The sequence below is a fragment of the Vanacampus margaritifer genome, chromosome 17 (genome assembly GCF_051991255.1).
Source record: "Vanacampus margaritifer isolate UIUO_Vmar chromosome 17, RoL_Vmar_1.0, whole genome shotgun sequence".
NCBI classification, from domain to species: domain Eukaryota; kingdom Metazoa; phylum Chordata; class Actinopteri; order Syngnathiformes; family Syngnathidae; genus Vanacampus; species Vanacampus margaritifer.
In genome coordinates this window covers 4,889,345-4,912,500 of record NC_135448.1, presented here as the reverse complement: position 1 = coordinate 4,912,500, position 23,156 = coordinate 4,889,345, and the positions used below count along the sequence as shown (strand labels likewise).

The window sequence follows — 23,156 nt, the reverse complement described above, 5'->3', positions numbered from 1 at the left end:
ATTAAGCACAAAGTAATTATTGTGGTCTGTGGGACTTGCGCAACATGGCCAGCTTCCAATACGAGCCAAAAAAGTCACGATCAAGTTATTCCAATAAAAGTTTTTTTTTTTTGCAGTGTGGAGACGTTCTTTTGAGTGATAAAAGTGCCGTGAGTAGCACGCTAATTAGCATTAGCGAGTCAGACTGGAGTAGATCATTACAATTCCTTGCACATCTATAGATTAAAGCAAAAATCATTGTCAATCAAATCATTTTGAATCAAAAACCGATTGTGAATTGAATCGCAGACCCAAAAATCGGAATCAAATCAAATTGTGACACATTCAAAGATTCCCACCCCTAGTTATCAGAGGTGTCAAATCCAGGTCCAGAAAGTAAAAACCCTGCCACAGTTTGGCTTTAGCCCCTAGTGCTAGCTAGCTCGCTCCCTAGCAGGTGAACAAGCACCATGAGAGCTAGCTAGCGAGCTAGCTAACTAGCACCTGAGGCTAAAGCCCAACTGTGGCAGGATTTTTACTTTATGGACCTTGATTTGGCACCTCTTATGGTTATTAGCTAAAAACAATCACGTTTATTATAGTTTGAACATTAAATATCTTCTCTTTGAAGCATATTTAATTAAATATAGGTCAAACATGATTTGCAAATCATTGTATTCTGTTTTTATTTGTTTAACACAGCATCTCAACTTCATTGGAATTGGGGTCTGGCTTGTTTACAGCTGTTGAACCAAGATAGTAATAGTATTTATTAGTATTATACAACGTTTTAGAAAATCCACTGGCCACCTGATTGACTAGTGATGTTCATGCATTTTCTTTGAATTTCTGTCAGAGAGAGGAGGAGACCTTCCTCTAAAGCCTTTGTCATAGCATGAGACGTATGTGGTTGAAACACTAGACAGTTTTGGTTACCTCTGACATAGTATCTGACACCAGCCCGGAAGCAGCTTCTTCGGGATATGAGGATCCACTCAAAGACTTTCCCGTTGATACGACATGGTTTCATAACAATGACTGGACCAACAGATCAAGGAAACTATTCTGTAAATCGATGTTTCTTTAAAGCACAAAAGTGAACATTTCATCTCTCTTCGTCTCCAGGTAAATATGTAGTAAAAAGGATACAGCCATGTACAACGGGCAGAGCAAACCTGTGTAGCTATGGGCAGTTAAATTGGAAGTTAAGGCAGATTGTAAAAAGACAGAGCTATTAAGTGGAAGAGAGTTACCTCTGGCTCTGCTGCCAGCTCTCGGAGGAGATTTGCATTCCACACAAACCTCTGATCTGCCTGAAACACATCGGCCACACACTTAATCTTGATCTTTTTATTATTAGTTTTTAATCAGCTCTGGTTTCTGAACTATGAATGTGTAATTCTGGTTTCATCTGATGAACAAGGTAATCACTTGTCATTAGCTTTGGCAAGGAGGTTATCTTCTATACTGGTCACCAGTCAATCACAGGGTACAAATGGAGACAGACAACAATTCACACTGCCACCAAGTGGGACCTGAACCCGTACCACTTAGGGCCGCACTGGGATTCATTTTCAGTCTTGGAGTTCCAGGGCACGATCAGTGTTTATGTACAAGACAACATAAATAGGTAAAATGGGCAAATAGGCAAATATACATAATATGAGATAAGACATTTTATGCTTAACAAGGCAGATTTATCAAACATTGTTAAGAGAGCATGATTGAAGGGGTCCGGGGTTCAATTGGCCCGGAAAAGGATTACCCCTTTAAGGAAACTTAAACGCCTTGAATGGCTCTGAACATGTGCCATTCTATTTATAGAGGTTTTAAAATATCATTTGGATAAAAAAACATCATCACTTCCGTGTAGTGACACCAGTATACAGGATAAATTTACTTTGGTCATAACAAGCATGTTTATTTGTTGGATCACTCACCCTCTCTAGCAGGCTCATCTCTTGGAAGTCGGGGCTGGTATTGGCCAGCCGCTGAAGGGTGTGTGTCAGGTCATAATCAGTGCAGAAGTAGAAACCATCTGTAGTCAGCACATTATTTAACATGGACAGGAAGGTCTTATTCTCTTGAGACTAAAAAAAAAAAAAGACAAAAAAATAACATCTTTAACAGGGGTTGGCAAAAATCGCATAGCCTTGTGTACTAGCAGCTACTGTTAGTGTCAACAGTTCTAACACAAGGAAGGCTAGTTCGACTTGCTGAAAGAGGAGAATAAATGGAGGGTTGACAGTTAATAAAAGGCAGCATATTATCATTTGAGTTTTTTGATGTATTTGCTATCTGCTTACTAGTTTTAATGGGTCTAGGTGAAATAATTATCTGATTTAGGGCTATAAAAAGAAGAAGAAAAAAAAAAGCTCTTCACATGGTTGTTTTGTATTTTAAAGCCAGGTTTGCACTAGCCCACTCCGCAGTACCGTGTTTTGTTCATCTCCCCCCCCCACTTTCGGACACATTATTACAGGTTACATCAATCACATAATATCATTTGCAACATTGACATCAGAAAGAAGGGCTTTTGGGCAGAAGCCATCGCTTATTAGTAACCCGTCCCCATCGATTCTTACTATACGTGCCAGTCGTATACATTGATTATGAAGGTCATTGATTCATATTGTTATCAATCCCAGACTTAAGTTTGCACACTCCTCGCTTAGTTCATCTTGAGTAATGTCCGTGTATAAAAAGCAGCTAGTATCAATCATTTGGGATTAGTAAATCGGTTCCCGGACGCCACCAACAGGCCCACCCCACCAGACGAGCACATGCTCGTTAACCAGTAACGTCTTTGCTGACCTTGGATCAGCTTTCACACATGTTGTGGCTTCCAGAAGTGTAGTTTGGCTTGCATCCTGCCCATTGGGTCCACAGCAATGTTCACTCCATTCTGGTCAGCTCAGCCACCGGCCCACCACTGTTGCTAGCGCCCAGATGATGCTTAGATCTTGAGACTCCTTAGCGCCCACCAAGGCCACCCACCACCTGAGTAGGCCCTGCCAGCTCCATGTTTGCTCCCGGAACCATGTTTACCAACCCATTATAAATATTTACAGCAGATACATTGCAGCCACAATATAACCTAATCACGACAGCCTTGCATGTTACATCAAATAACACACTGATCCTGTGTCAGTGAACAGTGTCTCATTTGCAGAGAAAGTGAACTACACCCCCAAAAGCCGTTTGATTTCAACAAAGAGTGCGTGAGTGTGTCTGTCTCAGTTGTCCGAAGCATTTCGGCGGGAGGGCGGGCGCGCATGGTTGGGTGTCGCAGGGGTGGGGGTACGAGTGTTGGAACACGGCCATCGGTGGCCAGAAAAGACTGGGGAATTTTAGATTCTAGCTAATCAATAACAAAGGCGCTTCGTTACGCATGCGCACCATTGAGAAAACCACAAACAGCTGTTGGGCTACTCGTTCACCACAGAATCCTCTCTAATACCTTGAAACTATTTATTACAATTTTTTTTTTTTTTTTTCCCTGAATCCAGCCACAGGACTATTTTCGTGGCCAACACAAGTCTTGCGCGATAAGCTGTCTAACTTGCTAACGCAACTCTAACGAAGAGGCGGGACAGGTAATTTTGCAGAAACGCGCAAGCAGGCACATATCTAAAAGGGTAATTGGCGCCGTTGCGAGCATCAATCAATTGCCAGCAAATGTAGTGGCTTTTCTCATTCACTTTAAATGTGAAACACAAAGGGCACACAGTCCTTTACATGGCGAAAAAATTAACTAATTGGCTAAAGTCTAGTAGGAGGTCAAAGAGTGTAAAATATGTTTATAAGTGACTGCATATGCGGACGATGCAAATTTCGCCTGTGAGATCACAGCGCGGCACTTAAGACTGGCTTCCACCCAGATCATTCGCATCTCTATCTGACCACATTGATGACGTGTCAAATTCACTATTAAGCAATCACAATCCTGTGAGCACCTGGTTTGTAGATCATCTTCCACATTTGTTTGTGTAAGTAGTCAAATTTGCACTGGTTTTTGTACCCACTACGCACAAAGCTTTAGTAAAATTCTGGCCTAAAGTGTAATTGCTGTGGTTTAAGCAACAGCAGTGAATAATGTATTAGAATGAGTTGCATGCTTTCTGGGCTTTGTGTGTCTCTGTTGGGATAATAGGATAAGACTGCTAAGCCAATTTGCAAAGCAGTGAAACCTGATGTGAACCGCCAACATTTCACTGGTCACAGGCTCCCTATGCTCTCTGCCATTGTTACCAATTGACATGCTCTTAAACCCACCATTTTACTTTTTTAAAGTGTGTACATATGAATTGTGTTTGAGCAAGATATACACAGTTACTCGCTTTCTTTTACACCTATTTTCCCAAATACAATCATATACGTCTTTAAAATACACAATACCTGCAGTTCAATGTAGTTCTGAAGTCCTGCAAGGGTTTGTTTTGCTTCAGTTTTTAAAACTATTACTGCCTTACAACATCACTGTTTTTGATTACAAGCCCCACCTTTCTGTGTCGTGTTCACACGTTTTTCCTTATTTTTGCATGGTTTTTTTTACCTGTATCTCTGACAGATGCAAAATTGTCTTCTTGTAAGAGATGATATCAAAATCCACGGCTTTCCACACTGCATGACCCAGGAGGTTTCCGACATTTCTCTTCCTTGTGATAATTATTAGGTACATCCCTATGGAAAGTCAGTTTGTGCAATATCCATCAAAGTGAACAATGTACTGAATCTGCTCCAATAAAAGACTACATCTCAGTAATATTTACCAGCAACCAGGCGAATGGTTCCCATGATGCCACAAATAGGCCTGGTCACTGCTGAGGCAGGCATATCCTTTTTACCTGTAAAAACACTACAGATTAGATGACTTTAAAAAAACATCTCAAAGTCTCTTCATTGTGAGAGCTGTTTTGACAAGATGAAAACAGCTGAAAGACACTCCACGAATATTGATAACAGTCATCAGTCAATCACACAGCATCAGAATAGCACTGATAGACATAATTATAATAGCCATTCATTTCCAATAAGAAAAAGAATTGACAGCTGTTGTCTAAAAAAGGCACTGAATCACAGCAGGTAGTAGTAGTAGTAGTAATCTGTAAGTAATCTCAAGAAGTTTTGCTTTGAAACACACAGTTGTCTCATGCAGTTTCTGGAAGAGCCTTCTTACTTGTGAGGGTCATCTCATTTGACACCCTGTCGATAGCCAGGACAGCATCAACCCCTTCATCACATGCTTCGATGAAAAACTTTTCTGGGGTGGTGTGTCTGAAGAGAACAAAATACATTTCATTTAAAGGGATACGTGACTCATTGAGCCATTTTCAGCAGTAAAAAAAACAAACATTTTATTTTTTTCCCATGTACAATAATACCTTTAAAAACTTTTTTTTTTTTCACTTGCTGTCGACTGAAGATGACATCTGATATGTATCTATGGCCACTATGGGTGAAATTAATGGCAGTAAAGAAATTTTAAAACGTTTTAAGTAATAACAATAAACATGGTTTCCAGAAGATCAAGGTCCCTGCAGTGGGAAAGTGTGACCAGTTGTTTAACTCAGTGACAAGCTGAACTGAAGATAGTATGTACTCTTGTAAGAGAGTCGCACAAACACACTATTGTTGCCCTGTCATAATCTTAACTAGACTAATACAGTGTACACAGGTGACACCAATGTTTGCTCAAAAAGCAGTAGGCCTATTGGGGTTTTTCCAGTGTATCATTCCCATGCATGTTTAAAGAAATGCTCATTTCATACCTCTAAAAACATGGAGACAAGTGGAGTTGGGTAATCCAGCAAAGACCAAAACACAATTTTAATATCAGCTATTCTTGACCAAATCATTAAGTTATGACAAAACAGTGTGTGACAAGTACACATTGCCAACGGGATCAAAGTGTCTACCTAACCTAAGATTTGTCAAAACCCTGACATGGTGTAGTGACAAAAACGGTGAGGGTCCAAGGGGTGCATAGGCATACACAGTTTCTGACTCATATTTCGCTTTCACATCCATGTGACAATCAATGTTCTCCAAGACCGTAAGTGTTCCACTGCCACAAGGAAAAAAAAATGTGACGCAACTAAGTACATTCTTAGAATAAATGAACAAACATTCATTTGTCGGAGAGCTACAGTGACATAAACCTCTGTCGTCGTGCATCATTCTTACAGGGGTACTCTGAACAGACAGACAAAAGCCATGTTCAAGTATTGTATATTTTGCCTTGTTAGTGTTACACACAAATTATATTATTAATGATGAATAACGAATTTAAACTTTAGTACTTCCTGATGTAACAAGAGTCACTCGGTGAACTTTAGCTGTCCAGCCACCTGGATTAAAAACTAATTTCCGCCCAGAATGTAGCCTACCACCGACTTGCTTCCCAGCTGCAGTTTGACCTTTGTCGAGATAAGGCATTTAAAATTTTTAACTGAGTTAAATGTACTTACAAATTGTATCGCTCGTAGGCGGTCGCCATCTTCACTCCGTCGACCTAACCAAAGCGACCCAAGAGTGACAGCGTCTGATCTTGTGTTGCCAGCTCTGAGATATTGAACCCGGAACAAACCTTGGTGTTTAAATTGCTGCTCGTCCGTGGAATTTGGCAACCATGGGAGGCGTGACTATAAGCATAAATCGCCGCCCCAATTGAGCTAACTAAAAAAGTGCCTGTATGCAGCTCCAATCTCTCTGAATTTGTGCTTTGGCAGCAATGAGGAGCGTTACAGTATATTAAACAAAAATCACAAATAAAATTGTTTTAAGAACAAATAGTTTCCTTTTGCGTCTTTATGTTCCTTTAAAGGGAGTCGACCAACTCGGTAACGCAAGAATCACCTAGAATTAATAATTTGTAAATAAAGTTATGCAATTCATCGATTTTTTTCTCGTTCTTTGCAGTTTATTTTTGTGGCTATATTTTCTATGTTATTTTTTGGGGGGGGGGCTAAGTACGTTTTTGTCAGGCACTGATGTCGCCCCATCGCAAACGGAGAAGGACCCCGCTTTATAAAGCTTCCAAAGCCGTGCTTACTGTCTCTTTCTTCGTCTCGGTGCTGTCTGTGATACATGCACATTGGATCGCCTGTATTGCAACATTTGTCACGAAACTGACATATTCTCGCGAGAAGTACAATGAAAGGTAATTAATTTTAGATAATCCATCATTAGGCAAAACGATTGCAGCGCTATAGCATGTTGCTTTGATGGAAATTGTGTGAAGCACGTGGTATGACGCAACTTGGGTAGCGTTGGTAATTTTTCCCCCTCTCATTTATTGGATTTCAGAATGTAATGATTTCCTGGTGGCCATAAGCTTGTATATTAAAGATCATCTTGGAGATGGGTGAAAAAAAGTAAGTAAAAACATTGGAGAATGCTTGCGTTGATGTAGAGTTAATCTGTTGCACGGAATAATTGATTTTAAAAAGCTCTTTAATTTCTTCAGAATGTTTTTGTGTTTGCTTTTGCCGAAGTGGAATTTTAAAACGTCTGCCCCAATTTTGTCAGATTTACTCCGCTACCACCATAATGTTGGAACTCCTGCGGGCATACAGAGTAATGCAGCCGTGTGTTGATTGTGAGTACTGTATTGGCTGATACACTGAGTTACATATCGCTGCAATGATGATTCACTAGACTAGAGTCTCTGATAATACAATGAAGTATTTCACAGTGCACTGAGCGTACATGTATTTTACTGTGCAGAATTTGTGTGGATAAACACATATTTACTGTATTTTTTTTCTTCTACAGGTGTTAAAAGGCTTGCAGTTGAGTTTTCCAAACCAGCTCATCAAAAGTCAAAGTATTATGGGTGCACTGGGCAGTGGGCCAATGAACATTTGTCCCTTTACTGTGGCGTACACACTCTTATTAGCCTACAAAAGTGAATATATTCAAATTACTAAGGTTTTGTGGGACATATCCAAGTCTAACAAATTATATAAAAAGATTGCGGTATAAATCACAAGATTGCTAAAATAAATGTAAACAATAAGATACTCACTACAAACAACGACATTCTATCAAGTTAATACAAAATTTGGTGAGCTGATCATTGGATTCAGCAGCGCTGGATAGGGGCTTTCCAGGACTGGACTTGGGCACCCCTGACTTAAGGGATAAGAAAAATGTGGACTTTTTGAAGGGACTGTATAGATTTTTTTTTCCTGTTAATTAAAAAAAACCTCTTAATTGCAATAATACGCAAACATTGTATCGCAGCAATAGAAATGTTCTGTATGCATTATAATCGTAGATCTAGTAACTGCTAATTTTATTACATAGGTCGCACCTTACAGGAGGCTGACATGTTTTTCTGCCAAGGATACCTGAAAAAGACCAATTTGGCAAATGAATAGTTGGTGGTTGGCATGCGAAGTGTCTGAGGCACTGTAGTAGGTGTGCTTCAAAATCCACACACTTTGAACTTAGGCTGTTGCATTCTATTGGTTTACCACTAGATGACATTTGCTTGACATATGCCGAGCCACATAGAGAGTTTTGCCAACTCCGTTTCAGCAGGGTAACAAGATGGTGTCAATATGCCATGTGACCACCAGTTGACCAATTACAGCATGAGCAATCAATGTGATTGGTCAGCTGCTAGCCGTATGACATATGGTCGCCGTCTTGTTACCCTGCTGTTGGCCAAACTCTATACGGCTCGAGACATAGACCTATGAAAATCCCCAACCCTGAAAAGTAATGTAAATGACTACATTAAAGATCTAATGTAACTGAAAATCTGAATTGGCCGTCATACTCTGCATTGTGAACGTAGCCTCAGTTTTAATTTTAGACAAAGTTGTTAGGAACATTGTATGACTGACTGTTTATAACTCTTTAAATTCAGGCTGGCTGCAGTGCAACTTGTAAAGGAATTTTTAAATGCACGCAGTTTCTCCATGTAGCTGCTCTACTGCTAAAGTCTAGGGTTAGCTGCACTTTTATGCTGAAAAATATTTGGTTGGTAGTGAGCTGTATATCTCGTAACTCGACAAACTCCTCACAATTTACTTGGGTAATTAATGCAAGCAGTTTCAAAAGGGTGCATGGAATTGTGCTTCCACCCAGTGTACCCACCCTGCTTTGTGTTCAATTATTGGCAAAGTCCATATTGGATGCAGTCATGTTTGTGGTGAGTATTGGTTAACAGCTTTTCACCCATTTTGAAATTAACAATTGCTGTAATGATTTACTAGGGTAGGGTGTCTGATTTTCAAAAGTAAGATCTTTCACAGTGCACTGAGTGCCTCTATTTTAATCTCCACAGATTTTATACATGAAACACCTTTTTCACTGTTTGTTCTTTAGATGTCCAAACAGCTTGAATGGGGCAGGCTCCTTTGCAAGGTATGTTGAAACAAAAATAATGTTCCTACTTAAGTGTAAATGTGGAGTGATGATTCATAGACTAGAGTCTCTGAAATGCCTGATGTATATTCACAGTGCACTGACCACACTCTTCAGTCCATTAAATGTGTTGCTCTGTTTTACTGTCCCAAGTCAAAGCATGGGATCACATAATGAGCTACTAACATCCAAAATAGTGTCTCGACAGTTGCTGTGGAATTTTGTCATGATTGTCCTTTTCGCAATTTTGTTTTGCAGCTCCTGACTCATAATGGAAGGATATTGAATCTTGCGGTTGTAAGTACAGTTGGGTTACAGTTTAAATTTTGTGCTGGCGTATGATGTATGAAATGGTCTGTGTTCAATGATGATTCATATTCGGTTCTACTGATTTAAAGCTGAAGTTTACTCGCAGCGCACTGAGACACTCAGACCATTGAAAGATTTACTTTGACCCAGGGCTTTCACGTTTAACAAAACTGATCTATTTCTTTTTCTTTTTTGTATACAGCTGATCGTGACACTCAATTTGATGGCTTTTAGACTTCAGCTGCTTTGAAAAGGTTCTTTTGATGTTCATTCAGAAATTCTAAGTTAAGTTGCTGAACTGTCTTGCAGGTGCTGAAGCAAATTTTAAAGTGTTTTGTTGAAGCTGCAATCTTGTCTATTTAATGCATCTTGTTCAATAAAATTGAAGCTGAATCTAAAGTGTAATTGGTGTGTATCTGTTCATATTTTGCTCAATAAAATCAAAGCTGTATGTTGAGTGTATTTGGTGTGAACGCTATATGTTTGTGGTATTCTCAATGGTGCGCATGCGTAATGAAGCGCCTTTGTTATTGATTGGCTAGAATCTAAAAATTCCCCACCACGTCTACAGTTTATGAATAATATACATAACATGTTTTTGCATAGATTTTCATCTTTTAACATGATGTTAAAATGGGACAGGATATGAATTTTGTTTGTCCTGGTGTGGCAGTAATATCCTTTACTTTTTGGATCATGAATACATAATTTGTCAAATTCTGCCCCATAAAATATGTTTGGGACTTAGTTTTTTCCTGAATATTTGCACAATAACCTCGCATGCTTTTGTGTGTGTGGGAGGGAGGGTTAAATGCGGTATTTTTTGACACTAAATGCATGTAATTAAAATTCGAGTATATTATGGAAATTGGGCCATCCAGTTGAAGATCGATGTAAACTTCATTGTGAATCTATTAGATGTCGATTCGCAAAAAAAAAGTAAATGTGATTAAGGTAACGCGGGTAGATATTTTTGTTTTAACAAATTAAGGGCAAAAACAAAGATTTTCGTCTGACACTTTTAAAGGAGCACAGGTTTAATAACAGTCTTATTTTGAAGGAGAGCCGGTAGTCGCCAATCCGCCGTCCTTTGTTCTTGTTTTGTGACGCACGTTACCTTCATTTCACTGGCAAGTGTCGTCTGCCTGCTACAGGCCGTATTGAAACGAATTGGTTTTCTCCAAATTTATATCGTGGGAAGCCATGACACGACACCCCACAAGCACCAATTTTGGACTTGTCTCGGGTCGAGATTCGGGGAGTTCAAGCTAACTACCGTATGAGCTAGCAGTGACACCCAGCCAACGTCGATGAAGGTGATCTTTTATTTTGAGATAAGTTGTCGACTTAATTATTGGATGTATTTGCATGTTACCACTATCCGTGGCCGACATTTACCTAAGGTGTTTTAGAATAGTCGTCAGAAATAGTCTTATCAAGTTACCTAACGTTGCCGAGATTGGCAGCATTAGCTACACTGAACTGTCTACGTGGACGGAACATTTCGAGACTGAACATTTCATTCCTTACATTTACAGATGCAGTCAGGAAGCGCTCTAAACTCTGAAAAAGTTGGAAGAACTACATGACGCCAAAAACGTCACATCAGCACATTGAAACTGGCCTTTATTTACTTCCGCATTTGACAAACCTGAACAGCAAGTGTTGTGGAATCAATATGGAGACATGAGTCGTGATAATTGAATACTGCATGCATCCCCCCCCACCCCCCCAACTTTCAAGCCACATAAGGATGGAGAATAATTTTACAGAGCTGCATCATCGTTTTGTTTAACTATTGGGAGTTCATTTGATTATCCAATTTGGCTTACACCACTGCCCAAACAATTTAAGACAAAACAAGCTGGATTTTTTCAGTTGGAGTGATCTGCAAAAAGTTCCTGGAGGAAACATGACAGCTGTGGTAGGACGAGCATGGGGGTGGGTGTGCTCCTGGGGGAGCAGAGGAGCATCAGACAAAGCTACATTGGATAAACTTGAGATAAAAAAGCAGACAGACTCCAGTGAGCTGAAAGGGTTTGAACGACAAAAAGAGCAAAATAATCCAGGAGATGATGAGTACTGGGAAGCTCAGGAGAAGCTACAACCTATTGAAATTGAATATCTACGTGCAGGGAATCAAGAGATGGAGACAACTGTTGAACATGCTCCAAAATGGTGGAATAAATATATTCCAACATCCTTTCTACCCTGGGGAAGAAAAACACAGCCAAGTGTACTCAAGCAACAAAAACGGCACATCAAGAGTGGTGATCGGGATATTGATGGGGACTTTTCAGACTATGGAACACCTCCTCCGTCCCCGACTCCTCATTCCCAGCTAACGTCCCCCTTTCGTCTCTTTGTGCACAGCTGGAATGTGGAATTGTTTCCTGAGCACTATGATATCTGCTTCAATTTCCTCCGCCACCTGTTTGACCTGTTCGTGGTGGGATTCCTGTGGATCGTGTCGCCTCCCGTCAAACTGATTTTGGAAATTTTGGGGATCCAGGGACCACTGAGGCTTTGGCTCCATGGCATGGCCATGTTTTTTGTGTCCACAGTGGGAATGGCTGGACTCCTCTGGCTGATCCAGGAACATCTCCCTGAGTTTGCTTTTATCTATGGCATTGTGCAAGCCTTAGTGATCTCTGTCAGCCTGAAAAAGAGTGTGCTCCTTGGGTTGGATGAAGAAAAGCCACAAGTGGAGGAAGAGAGCAGGGAAACTGTGGTGACAGAGGAAGACAAAGAAATGCTTTATACAAGTGGAAAAATGAAGACGAGCTAAGCTTCTTGGTAAGTTTAATAACAGTTTAGGAAATTAATCAGTTGAAAGGTTCTTCTATTTGGCTGAAGTGAAACAACAAAAATATTTTTATTGATATTTGCAATGAAACGGCAAAGCTGATATTATGACCTAATTAAAAATGCAGTCAATTTGCAAATAAGCACCTCAAGAGTTATGCAGGCACTGTTTTCTCATGAATTAAAGTACAAGATAGTCACACTAGTTGGCTCTAATTATGTTTACTGTATGCTTGGCTATCTCTGTGGCAAAATAAAAAAATGCTAGTGGTTACTATAGAAGTAAAAATAGAATTCTAAATCTTGATTTTGAGGCATGGCAAGCAGACGAATTATTATGGTTTGAAATCAATTATAACAGTGCCTCCTTCACAATACATGACAAAGTATGAACAGGACAACCAGAAAGGCAATCTGAAGCGCTATTTAGGCCAGTTTACCATTGAAAATCAAGTGTGAAACCAACTCCTACCACTTGACAAAAACATTGATTATTCATTGGGACATTACAGTTTTTCACATATCCTAATGCTTCGTGATATGTTTGCACAGGAATTTAGAACGATGTTGGGCAGTTCCCACAGATTGTAACAGTGGGTCAAATCATGTGCCACAAAATGAAAGTGAGCTTGGCATATCCATATTGTAAATGTGTATTTCTTGGAATTTATAGATGCAGAGTTGTAGGTAACAATGTGGTTTCTTGTCCAAAAGCATTGTGTGTACAATAGGGCTGGGTATCGATTCAGATTTCCAAAAGCGATTTGATTTGATTCAGAAGGGCCCGATTTGATTCACGATTCACATTGATTTTCAATTCAGTTAAGGATTTCATGCAGTACCAATTTTACTTTTATTTGGTAGACTTGCAAATAGTAGAAACTTCTTTCTCTTACTTGGTGTATTAGTAAAAATATAAATATTTACATTTATAATTGAATCTAATGCAGTTACATTAATCATGTATATTTTATTGAACATGACCTGATCAAAACAATAAATAATACTGTATAGTGCTATGTAAATAAAGTGTCAAAAACACTCTGGCAAATCACGACATTCACATTCCTGTGACGGTTTTTAGGCTAAGGTTCCAGTGGTTAATAAATAAAAACAAATTGACATAAGAGACACAGTCATAGTGCATAATTATGGATCCACATTTTGTGGTTTTATGTCCAATTTCTTACCTTACTTCTTTTTTTTTTGGGGGGGGGGGGGGGGTGTTTGTGTTCAATCTTTTTCTTTTCCTTTCATTTAATGTACTGTTTAATTATTGCCACATGCACAAGGTGGCGGTATTGCACCAAACGCACCCGCCAACCCAAATGAGAAAGAAGAAGAAGTCATGCATTACCGCCAGTGGCCTTCTTCATAGCCATATGTATCTCTGCTAAAGAAGGGGGCGCTAATGAACCAAAAGTATTTGACAACCATCAAATGGAAGTAGAAGAAGAAGTCCGTAGTCTTGTGTAAATTATAGTGTAGTATGACTTATTTACTATTTAAAGCAGCAAAATCCACAGTAAATGATCAAGATTCTACTTTTGGCTCCAATGTGACGCATAATTTTAATTAAGGTAAGCTATTTAAAACTACTGGGAAAAAGAAAAGCTTTTCCATAGTGCATCTGTCTAAACAGTGTGTGTTTGCATGTGTTTATTTTTCGAGAGGGAGACCCGCAATTCGATCCGCTTGCATTAAAACGCAGCCCATTTTTAAAGTTATATAGCAATCAGCAGCTTGGAGCAGCTCATGCTTCAGCTGTTTTCTTTCTTTGTAAGCACTGGGATACTTTTGGGGTACTCTGAAACACAGAAGGGCACATTTGAACAACGCTCACACGAGGTTTTGAACGAGTACGTGCTCGCCTCAAGCACATTAATTTACTGGAAAAAGTATCGATACATGGTTTTATGAATCGATATTGGGCTATGAAAAGCAATATCGATTTTATATATATATATATATATATATATATATATATATATATATATATATTTTATTATATTATTTTTTTTACCCAGCCCTAGGGTACAATTCAATTTAATTCAAGATTTGTAGGTAACAATGTGGTTTCTTGTCCAAAAGCATTGTGGGTACAAATCAATTTAATTCAACAACCTTCCCAGTTCACAATTATACTCAAATATATGTTTTTGCTCTAATATTAACATCCACTGTATAGAAATTAATGAAAAAGACCACAAAAGACATTGAATGTGACAAAAAAAAATACCAACAACTTTGTTGAACATTTCACTTCATGTTACAAATGTATTTGGGTAATTGACACACAAGTTTGTCTGATAATGCCCATTTAATAAATCATTATTGTGGTGCAACCAAAAATAAATAACCAATTTGGAACTTTTATTTTGAAATACATTAAAAGACAGGACTCAGTTTGTATCATCCACAAGATGATCCACACTCCACAGGTTTGAGTCTCACAACTATGTAAAAAAGTTACCCTTTAAGAAAGTGGTATGTGGTCATATTTGAACATCATGTGGTATGACCTCGGGAGCTAGCTAGCACTTGGGGGCTAAAGCCAAACTGTGGCAGGGATTTTGCTTTCTGGACCTGGATTTTCCACCTCTTGTTTAGATGGCTAATATTGTTAGTCTCATGACTTTGATTTAAGTTAAAAATGCGGTGCGACCATTGTGGAAAGCATTCCATAATATATGTATGCCCTAAATGATAGCCATCTTAAATTGTAGACAATAAATAACAAATATTTCATGTTTTTTTTTATGATTAATTAACTGTGCTACATCTGGTGAAATCTGTCAATGACCCTTAAGAACCGTTGTAACTTACAGATGGAAAAATCTGTTGTATTTCCTATGTCAATGATAAATCATTTAAGTAATAAAAATTGGGATTGACATTTCCGTGTAGAGTTTTCAGACAGATAGTCTTGTGGTTTTTATCAAGCAAGTCTTGTCTTGCAGGATGTGGCTGTGCTTCATAGGGCATAACTGCAGGCATGGCAACTTTAAGAACACACCCCAACATTTCTTGGAATGTTTGTGTTGTGAGGGAAAGACGTGAAAAGAAGAAGTGAATTTTCTAAGCCTATTTTTACATTTGAAGGGTTACGGTGTGTAAATGGAATGTGCCACATTTGCAGTTTCCATTTTTTGACCATTGATGCTTGGACAGGGCAGGAGTTTGCATGTCCTCCAGGAACACAGTACAAAAAGTTGTTTGTGCATTTGGATTTAGAACGTATTGGGTCTACGGCTGGGTTTAAAAAATCGATCGATTTTCCTTTTCAAGCCTATCGATTCATAGAACAATGAATCGATTGTTAATATCTACTTTCCCCATAAATTCATAAGAAAAATAGAATTTTTAGAAGACAATTTTTTTGTGTGTATCTTACCGTTTTCGTGAGATTTACTAGTCACATTAATTTCAAAGTATTTTCTTGCATTTATGAAAGACCTAACTTATTGCACAGTCTTTTTTAATTTACATTTGAAATTATTGAATTAGAATTATGAAAAATATCCTTGCTGAATATTTGTGTAACACTTTTATAAACTAAATCATTTAACTCGCTACTGCCTCCACAAAATGTAATTTGGAATTTAATGTCTGTGGAGTTTTTACCATGTCCTTGCTATTTAAGAACAATTTATGTTCCATAATTAATCAATATCGGCCTCAAGTGCAGTGACTCGAATTTAATTGGGAAAAATCGAATTGAACTGAACTGTTGTGACTCAGAATCGAATCATATGAGGAAATTACAATCAATCCCCAGCCCACACCGTACGTTTCTGCATTGTCACATATGAGAGACACACCTTTCTAATCAATAGACAGAAAGAACAGATGTCTACCAAGATGAAGTTTACCTATGTTCGGTTTTGCCGAGTTACGCTTGCTAGGGCAATTACCCAAAATGTAATTGTGATTTTGATTTTGGCTTCCCATGATCAGAAAACCATTATAATTGAATGTGCTGAACGGCGCAGTGTGTATATCCAAATTCCTGCAGTGTGAATGCAGACTGAATGTAATGTGCTTTCAGTAAGCGTGTGAAGTGAATGTTACTCTGCCTTGAAGCTGTTTATTGACAACTCAGTTGGAGTTTACTGTAAAATGAAACACATACAAACAATTACACACACTCTATATTTAAATACAACAAATACTTAAGAAACAGTAAACATGTTCAGTGCTAATGCTCACAGTGAATGGAGAGAGAAAATAAGTATTGCAAAAATTAGCATTAGCAACAAAAATACTCATACAAAGTTGCTGTAATAACACATACAAACAGGTAATATAACAATAGTAACTGGCATATATTCTTCCTAATATATGAAAAATGACTTGTATTAATAAAGTGTAATTGTGATAATCTATATAAATGTGTATCTGCATGCTTGCATTGCACCACACTGCCTCTAAGAGGTCAAGACACAGCAGGTACTTCGCTTTTACTTACACAGGTATGTGATTTTTCCCGCTAATTCGCGGAATTCCGCTTTTTTTATCTCCAAAAATAAAAATTAAAAATTTCCTTCTTTTTTTTTGTGTATGCACATGACTCCGACAGATAACATCTTCTGCTATAACAAAGACATTTGTGGTATGTTCTAATATGAGTTACTTTTCATTTGGTCATGATACAATTATTTGTTCATGAAATTTGAATTCTTCAACATTATTTATGTGTTAACTTAGTAATCACATTAGTTAGATATGATGATATTCTCAGTGATAGTTTTTAAAAGCAAAGGCAGTCCAATGTTTTTGAATGTGACTGATTTTGAGTTGACTAAAACTGCCATTTTATATGGGATAGTTCAATATACATTGAAAATTTATGCTGTTGTTTTGTCTATTTCTTTGTCATGTGAGTGCATTGAAAGTACTTAAAAACACGGAAAACCCATGAGCTCCTGAGGACCTAGCTGGGTGCCGGCGGCCCCCAGACCCCCGGCTAAATTTTCAGATAATTTCACTTTGGTCAAATCACATCCCTGTACTTACAGTATTGTTCTCTGGCTTTGGCACTTCAATAAGTATAAAGTGTTTAAATCTATAAATAATTGTCAGGTTCAGTCAACCTAGAATATTAATAAGCAACAGACAAGGAAGACAAGAGACTTAGATTCTTTATGCTCGCCAGGAGAATGAACAGAGATGTGCACAGATTACAATCTCCTACCCGTTCTGAAGCACACTGCTCCGAACCTCCTCTTTTTATTGGGTAGGCCCTGGTTACATAGCCTGTTGTTGCTCTAAAGGGTTTGGGGCTCACATAGCAGCAATGTGACAATTATCCCGCTTATGAGTCAGCGCTGAAAGTTTCAGTCAAAGTTCAACAGTTTAACCGAGTTTCTGTGTTGCAACTGCAGCTTCTTCTCTCCACAGATGACCCCAACATGCATGGTTTAAACATAGGGCACACTTGCTAAATAAATGATTTACAATACTGTAAGGTTAAATATGGGATAAGTTATGTACATTTATTCTAACATTAATCATGTGTATGAATTGCAGTTTCAATATTATTAAAATTAGGGATGCACCGAAAATATTTGTTTTGGGCTAAAACCGAAAATCAGAAATGCTTGACCTAAAACCAAAACGCCGCGAAAAAAATTATGCCAATTTTTTATTATCATTGCATTTATTATATATAATTACAATTATAATATTATTATAAAATATTTAGGGCTATTTATCACAATCATTTTAACAAAGCACAATAAAAATTGGGGAAAAAAAGGGAAGGCACTGCAGGAGAAAGAGTGGCTCACCTGTAGTGCAGTACTCGGCAGCGCTCTCTTTTTCAACATAGTTTACCAAGCGAACCTCTCCTTCTCCAGTGTGCACAATGAAGCTGCCAGTACTCAAACGTCAGCGAGCAGTAAGGCGGACACTCGCTCACCCGTGTTTGGTGTTTAATTCAAACAGACACTTGCTTGGAGTGTTTGTTTTTTTTCTTTGCTTGCGTCACCGCAACATCCTCTTTCAGCCATATTCTTTTCGCTTAAATGTAATTTCTGCCCAAAAATTTCGGTGGCCGAATATTCGGTGCATCACTAATTAAAATAGTTGGTTGTTTTTTTTTTGCACCAGACCGCCTGTTATGTTTTTCCTCAGGGTAAAAGTGGCGATGTGTATTTCATTGTGAACTATTTATTGTTATTTATGCGGATGACAAACCCTGCAGTTTAATTGAGACATGGCGTCCACTAGAGTGGAGAACATTCTTTAAGAAATAATGGTCCTTGTAGTTAAGTCTTAGTGTGCTGGTAAATTCTTCAAATCCCAGTTGACTCCAAATCCACACTAATTTAACAGTGTTCTGTCCTCCGCAGGTGGTGTAATGTAGCTGATACCATCACAGCAGCAACAACAGCGGATTGCCATCATTCACCACACTCTTAAGCCGTGAGGCTTTGAAATTGTATTGCATATTTATTACAGACTTGCACACGTTCTATTCAAGTCTTTTTCAACACTATCCTTGTGAACTTTGTTTTGTCTTCAGAATGTTGACACTGAAAGGTGGACCATCTACCACTTAAGGGGATTGTTGAATGTTCTTGAAATGCTTCTTCAGCCAAAGATTTGTGCGACACTTTTTTTTCTTCCATTTTTATGTTTGCTTAAAATTTGCGTGTATTTTTTCATGAGTTGCAATGGCCCCGTTTGTGTGTGTCATAAAAAGGTATAACTCACAAAGGGCATCAAAGTTAAGAGCCACTATGCAGAAGCCCACAAATGTATTGTGGAAGGAGTAAGAAAGGCGAAATGTTTGTCATAGGCCGTTTTGTTATTCTGAGCTATGACCTGCAAGGTCAACAAGAAAATCAAATCAGCTTTTGTTTTCTTTGAAAATTTATGGGGAACCCGCAAAGTCAAATATATTCTGTTGAGTCATGCTTGTTGACTTCCGAGTTCTCATTTCAAAGCAAAATGTTCCATTTTCCTAATGCTTGAATTAGTTTTTCCACTATTCACAGCAGGCAATTAGTGACGTTATAATGTCACATAGTGGCGCCGTTCCACTAGTTTTTTTTCTATAAGCGCCCTCATTCTGACACTAACCTGCCTGTTTTCACATTTTTTTAATATGTAATAGGGGTTCACAAATATTTGTCACCACTCTTGTTTGATATCTGTAACTGTGCTTACAGATCTCCACTTCTTATCTGTTCAAGTAACATTTTTCGATTGTTCTGTTTGTTCATACCTTATCAAAAAGTAGTTATGGCGATTGTGATGTTCATAAAGTAGGGTCTAGTTTTACTACTACTTTCTATGTCAATAGGCGCTCTTATTAGTTAATTGTGAATCATTTAATAAGTGCATGATATAGGCTACCTGAATGGACAGATTATATTTGGTCAGTCCTCTGATTGAAGCCATCACTGTTCTTTGCAATGACTAATAATTTCCATCCATCTTTCTGACATAATTTGTTTGCTAAATTAAATGCAATTAAAAACAAGTTGACAATATGCATGTTTTTATTTTGACATACTGCATTAGACAATTGTGACCTATGGTAATGGTGGTATCACACTAGTGTGACGGTTGTATGCTGTTTTTATGAATGTCATCTTTGAATGACAAGAGTTAGACAAAGACACAAGAATCCCATTAACACCTGTTTTATTGAGTGGCTTTGAGTAGTTACATTTTATTTTGTGTAGATGAATTGAAAGAAGCCAAAATAGACAAATGTGCTCTACGTAGAAATACATTTCTGTGACCACAAATTTGATCATCTTATGATGGTGGAATGCCTGGTTGTTTGAAAGAGAAAGTTATGCTGCATTTGAGGATGGTCAGAAGTCAGACTTTTCCTAGTTCAAACCAGTAAGTGTGTACGGAAACGCCCCCCTTGAACTCGGAAATTCCACTTGTGAAGTCGGGGTGGGGGTGGGGGGTGGAGGCCCCCGACTTCATCGACGGACTGAAGTGACATCACTCTACAATGCGACCCTTTTGGAAACACAGACCGTGAATGGTAAAACATAATTTACTCGAGTTTAAAACTAGATGGCCTTCATTCATAAATATTCGACATAATTGAGATACAACAACTTTGAATATAATAACAAATCAGGTACATTTCTTGCAAACCAACTTCATCGCAATCGGGAAAAATCTCTTATAACGGCTATTAAAGGGACAACTGGTGAATGCACACAATCATCAGAAGAAATTAATCAAATTTTTTATAACTATTATCGCAACCTATACTCAGAAACTAACAAGCCTAACCCTGAGCATATTGAGGCATTCCTCAGTAGCTTAAATATACCTCAGTTAACTACTGAATATAAAGATATGTTAGATGCGCCACTTACTATAAATGAGTTGTACAGTGCTCTAGATAGTATGCCTAATGGCAAAGCACCTGGCCCGGATGGTTATCCGGCTATATTTTTTAAGCACTTCTGGTTAATGCTTGCTCCACTATTCTTAAGAGTAGTAACAGAAATTAAAACTAAGGGTTACATACGCCCACACATGAATACAGCAGCAATTAAACTTTTATTAAAGCCAGAAAAAGACCCCACCCTTCCATCAAGTTACCGTCCGATTTCACCAATTAATACTGATATTAAAATTATCACTAAGGCTTTCACATCTAGACTAGAAACAGTAATCTCGACAATTATTCATAGCGACCAAACAGGCTTTATTAAAGATCGGCACTCTACTAATAATATTAGGAGACTCTTTAACCTTATTAGCATGTCACAGCGGCATGATAAAAAGGCAGTTATTATATCATTGGATGCAGAAAAAGCTTTCGACAAAGTTAACTGGTCCTTCCTCTTTGCTGTTTTAAATAAATTTGGCTTTGGGAAATCATTTATCCACTGGGTATCAGTATTATATGATTCTCCAAAAGCTACAGTTACTACTAATGGGATTATATCTCAGAGCTTTACTTTACAGAGAGGCACAATACAGGGATGCCCACTATCCCCTTTATTATTTGCAATATTTATTGAGCCACTTGCATTAGCCATACGCCAGGAGAGAAGGATTCAAGGAATTCACTCTGGGGTAACAGAACATAAAATTAATCTATATGCCGATGACATCTTACTTTATTTAGAAAAGCCGACTACTTCGCTAGGGGAAGTATTTAATTTAATAACTAAATTCTCACAGTTATCAGATTATTCTATTAACTGGACAAAATCAACACTTCTACCTATTACAGAAAACTCATGGAACCCTGCAAGCCAGGACCCACACTACTCATTTCCTATAGGTAATTTAAAATACTTAGGTATAAAAATCTCACCTAAATTAACTGATTTAATTCATTTAAACTTTTCTCCACTTCTGGATAACATTTATAGTGACTTGGAGCGCTGGAATAATCTTCCTATTTCTCTAATAGGACGAATAGCCACCATTAAAATGAAAGTTTGACCTAAAATAAACTATTTTTTCTCAATGATTCCATTTAAACCTATGGCTAAATGGTTCCAGTTGTTGGACTCAGCCGTAACAAAATTTTACTGGAATAAAAAAAAAGCAAAGATTAGTCTATCTACTCTTCAGAAAAGCAAATCCAAAGGTGGTCTAGAGGCACCAAATTTTATGTACTACTATATAGCTAACCAGCTACAATATATCGTTCTATGGGCACAACCCAACAGAGACACTAACTGTTGGTTGGAACTAGAACAGAAGGATTGTAATAACCTCAGACTTCGAGATTTACTCTTTATTACAACATCGATTAAGCGTCATAATTGTTTTAAAAACCCAATGATTTCCGCCACCGTGACTGCCTGGTGGAAGGCACTAGAATTGACAAAAGCCCAAGTGGAGCCCTGTGGACTTTCTCCCCTATGGCATAACCCCAACTTTCAACTTAACAACCAACCGTTTCATTTAGGTGTGTGGGAGCAGAAAGGAATTACACATCTCCACCATCTCTTCTCAGATAATATGTTTATATCATATACATCCTTGCTCCAAAAATACAATATAAAAAATGGAAATTTTTTACATTATCTACAAGTTAAAAATATGATAAAGAAAAAAATTCCAACACTTCGGGGTACGCTCCAACCGCCTGTTTTAGCTAAAGATATTAACAAGCTTTCTCCGACAACAACAAAAAAACTTTCAAAAATATATAAGTTACTTTCATATACTGATAAAATGTCTTTACCCATCTCGAAATGGGGGACAGACTTGTCTATAGCACCGGAACCTGACTTTTGGATTCAAGTTTGTGAAAACGCATTTAAAATGACAAAACACACAAATTTACAACTTATCCAATATAAAATTATTCACAGAACATACATTACTCAATATATGATGAAGAAAATGGGACTCTCAGACTCCGACATTTGTCTCCAATGCTTACAAAACACTACAGACACTTATGTTCATGCTTTATGGTTATGTACTCCGGTTATGTATTTCTGGACTAAAGTCTTAGAAAAACTTTCCGCTATTTTGGACTGTAGGATACCTTTATCTCCAAACTTGTGTTTGCTAGGTGACCTAACAACAACTGACTTACCACATAAACAATTTCAATCTACACTTGTAGCCCTTACTATCGCTAAAAAAACAATTCTTGTTAACTGGAAAAATAAACAAACTCTGAATATCGACCAATGGTCTAACCTCCTCATAAATCACATTTTAATGGAAAA

At 38.0% G+C, this 23,156-nt stretch overlaps 2 protein-coding genes, 1 long non-coding RNA gene and 2 other non-coding genes across 9 annotated transcripts in view; 4 read left to right on the top strand and 1 right to left on the bottom strand.

Moving 5' to 3' along the window:
- Positions 1–6,611, bottom strand: part of sacm1la (SAC1 like phosphatidylinositide phosphatase a) — a 37,815-nt gene extending 31,204 nt beyond the window's left edge. For both annotated transcript variants that reach the window (XR_013288883.1, XM_077548813.1), the window contains exons 1-8: positions 6,450–6,611; positions 5,159–5,256; positions 4,752–4,826; positions 4,535–4,662; positions 1,920–2,069; positions 1,233–1,292; positions 1,129–1,162; positions 916–1,017 (exon numbers count right to left, since the gene is read on the bottom strand). Coding sequence is in view for 1 of the 2 variants with exons in the window: in XM_077548813.1 (XP_077404939.1) it covers positions 916–1,017; positions 1,129–1,162; positions 1,233–1,292; positions 1,920–2,069; positions 4,535–4,662; positions 4,752–4,826; positions 5,159–5,256; positions 6,450–6,478 (676 nt within the window). In the remaining variant the exon portion in view is untranslated. The remainder of the gene's footprint in view (positions 1–915; positions 1,018–1,128; positions 1,163–1,232; positions 1,293–1,919; positions 2,070–4,534; positions 4,663–4,751; positions 4,827–5,158; positions 5,257–6,449) is intronic.
- A 382-nt stretch (positions 6,612–6,993) lies between these two features.
- On the top strand, positions 6,994–10,065 carry LOC144037711 (uncharacterized). 4 transcript variants are annotated; one of them, XR_013289021.1, is made up of 7 exons: positions 6,994–7,141; positions 7,288–7,355; positions 7,510–7,579; positions 7,756–7,888; positions 9,319–9,357; positions 9,616–9,654; positions 9,869–10,065. It is a non-coding gene; the product is annotated as an uncharacterized LOC144037711 (long non-coding RNA). The 4 variants fall into 4 exon arrangements; XR_013289024.1 differs by having other exon boundaries at positions 9,278–9,357; XR_013289022.1 differs by having other exon boundaries at positions 7,756–9,142.
- LOC144037872 (small nucleolar RNA SNORD52) lies at positions 7,620–7,686 on the top strand. Its single transcript, XR_013289106.1, has one exon. It is a non-coding gene; the product is annotated as a small nucleolar RNA SNORD52 (small nucleolar RNA).
- Positions 9,400–9,464, top strand: LOC144037873 (small nucleolar RNA SNORD52). The gene has a single exon (XR_013289107.1). It is a non-coding gene; the product is annotated as a small nucleolar RNA SNORD52 (small nucleolar RNA).
- A 666-nt stretch (positions 10,066–10,731) lies between the features above and the next one.
- On the top strand, positions 10,732–19,970 carry c17h6orf47 (chromosome 17 C6orf47 homolog). The gene is made up of 3 exons (XM_077549259.1): positions 10,732–10,982; positions 11,205–12,462; positions 18,825–19,970. The coding sequence occupies exon 2, from the start codon at positions 11,579–11,581 to the stop codon at positions 12,452–12,454; it is 876 nt and encodes a 291-aa protein (XP_077405385.1). The 5' UTR covers positions 10,732–10,982; positions 11,205–11,578; the 3' UTR covers positions 12,455–12,462; positions 18,825–19,970.
- The last annotated feature ends 3,186 nt before the right edge of the window (positions 19,971–23,156 follow it).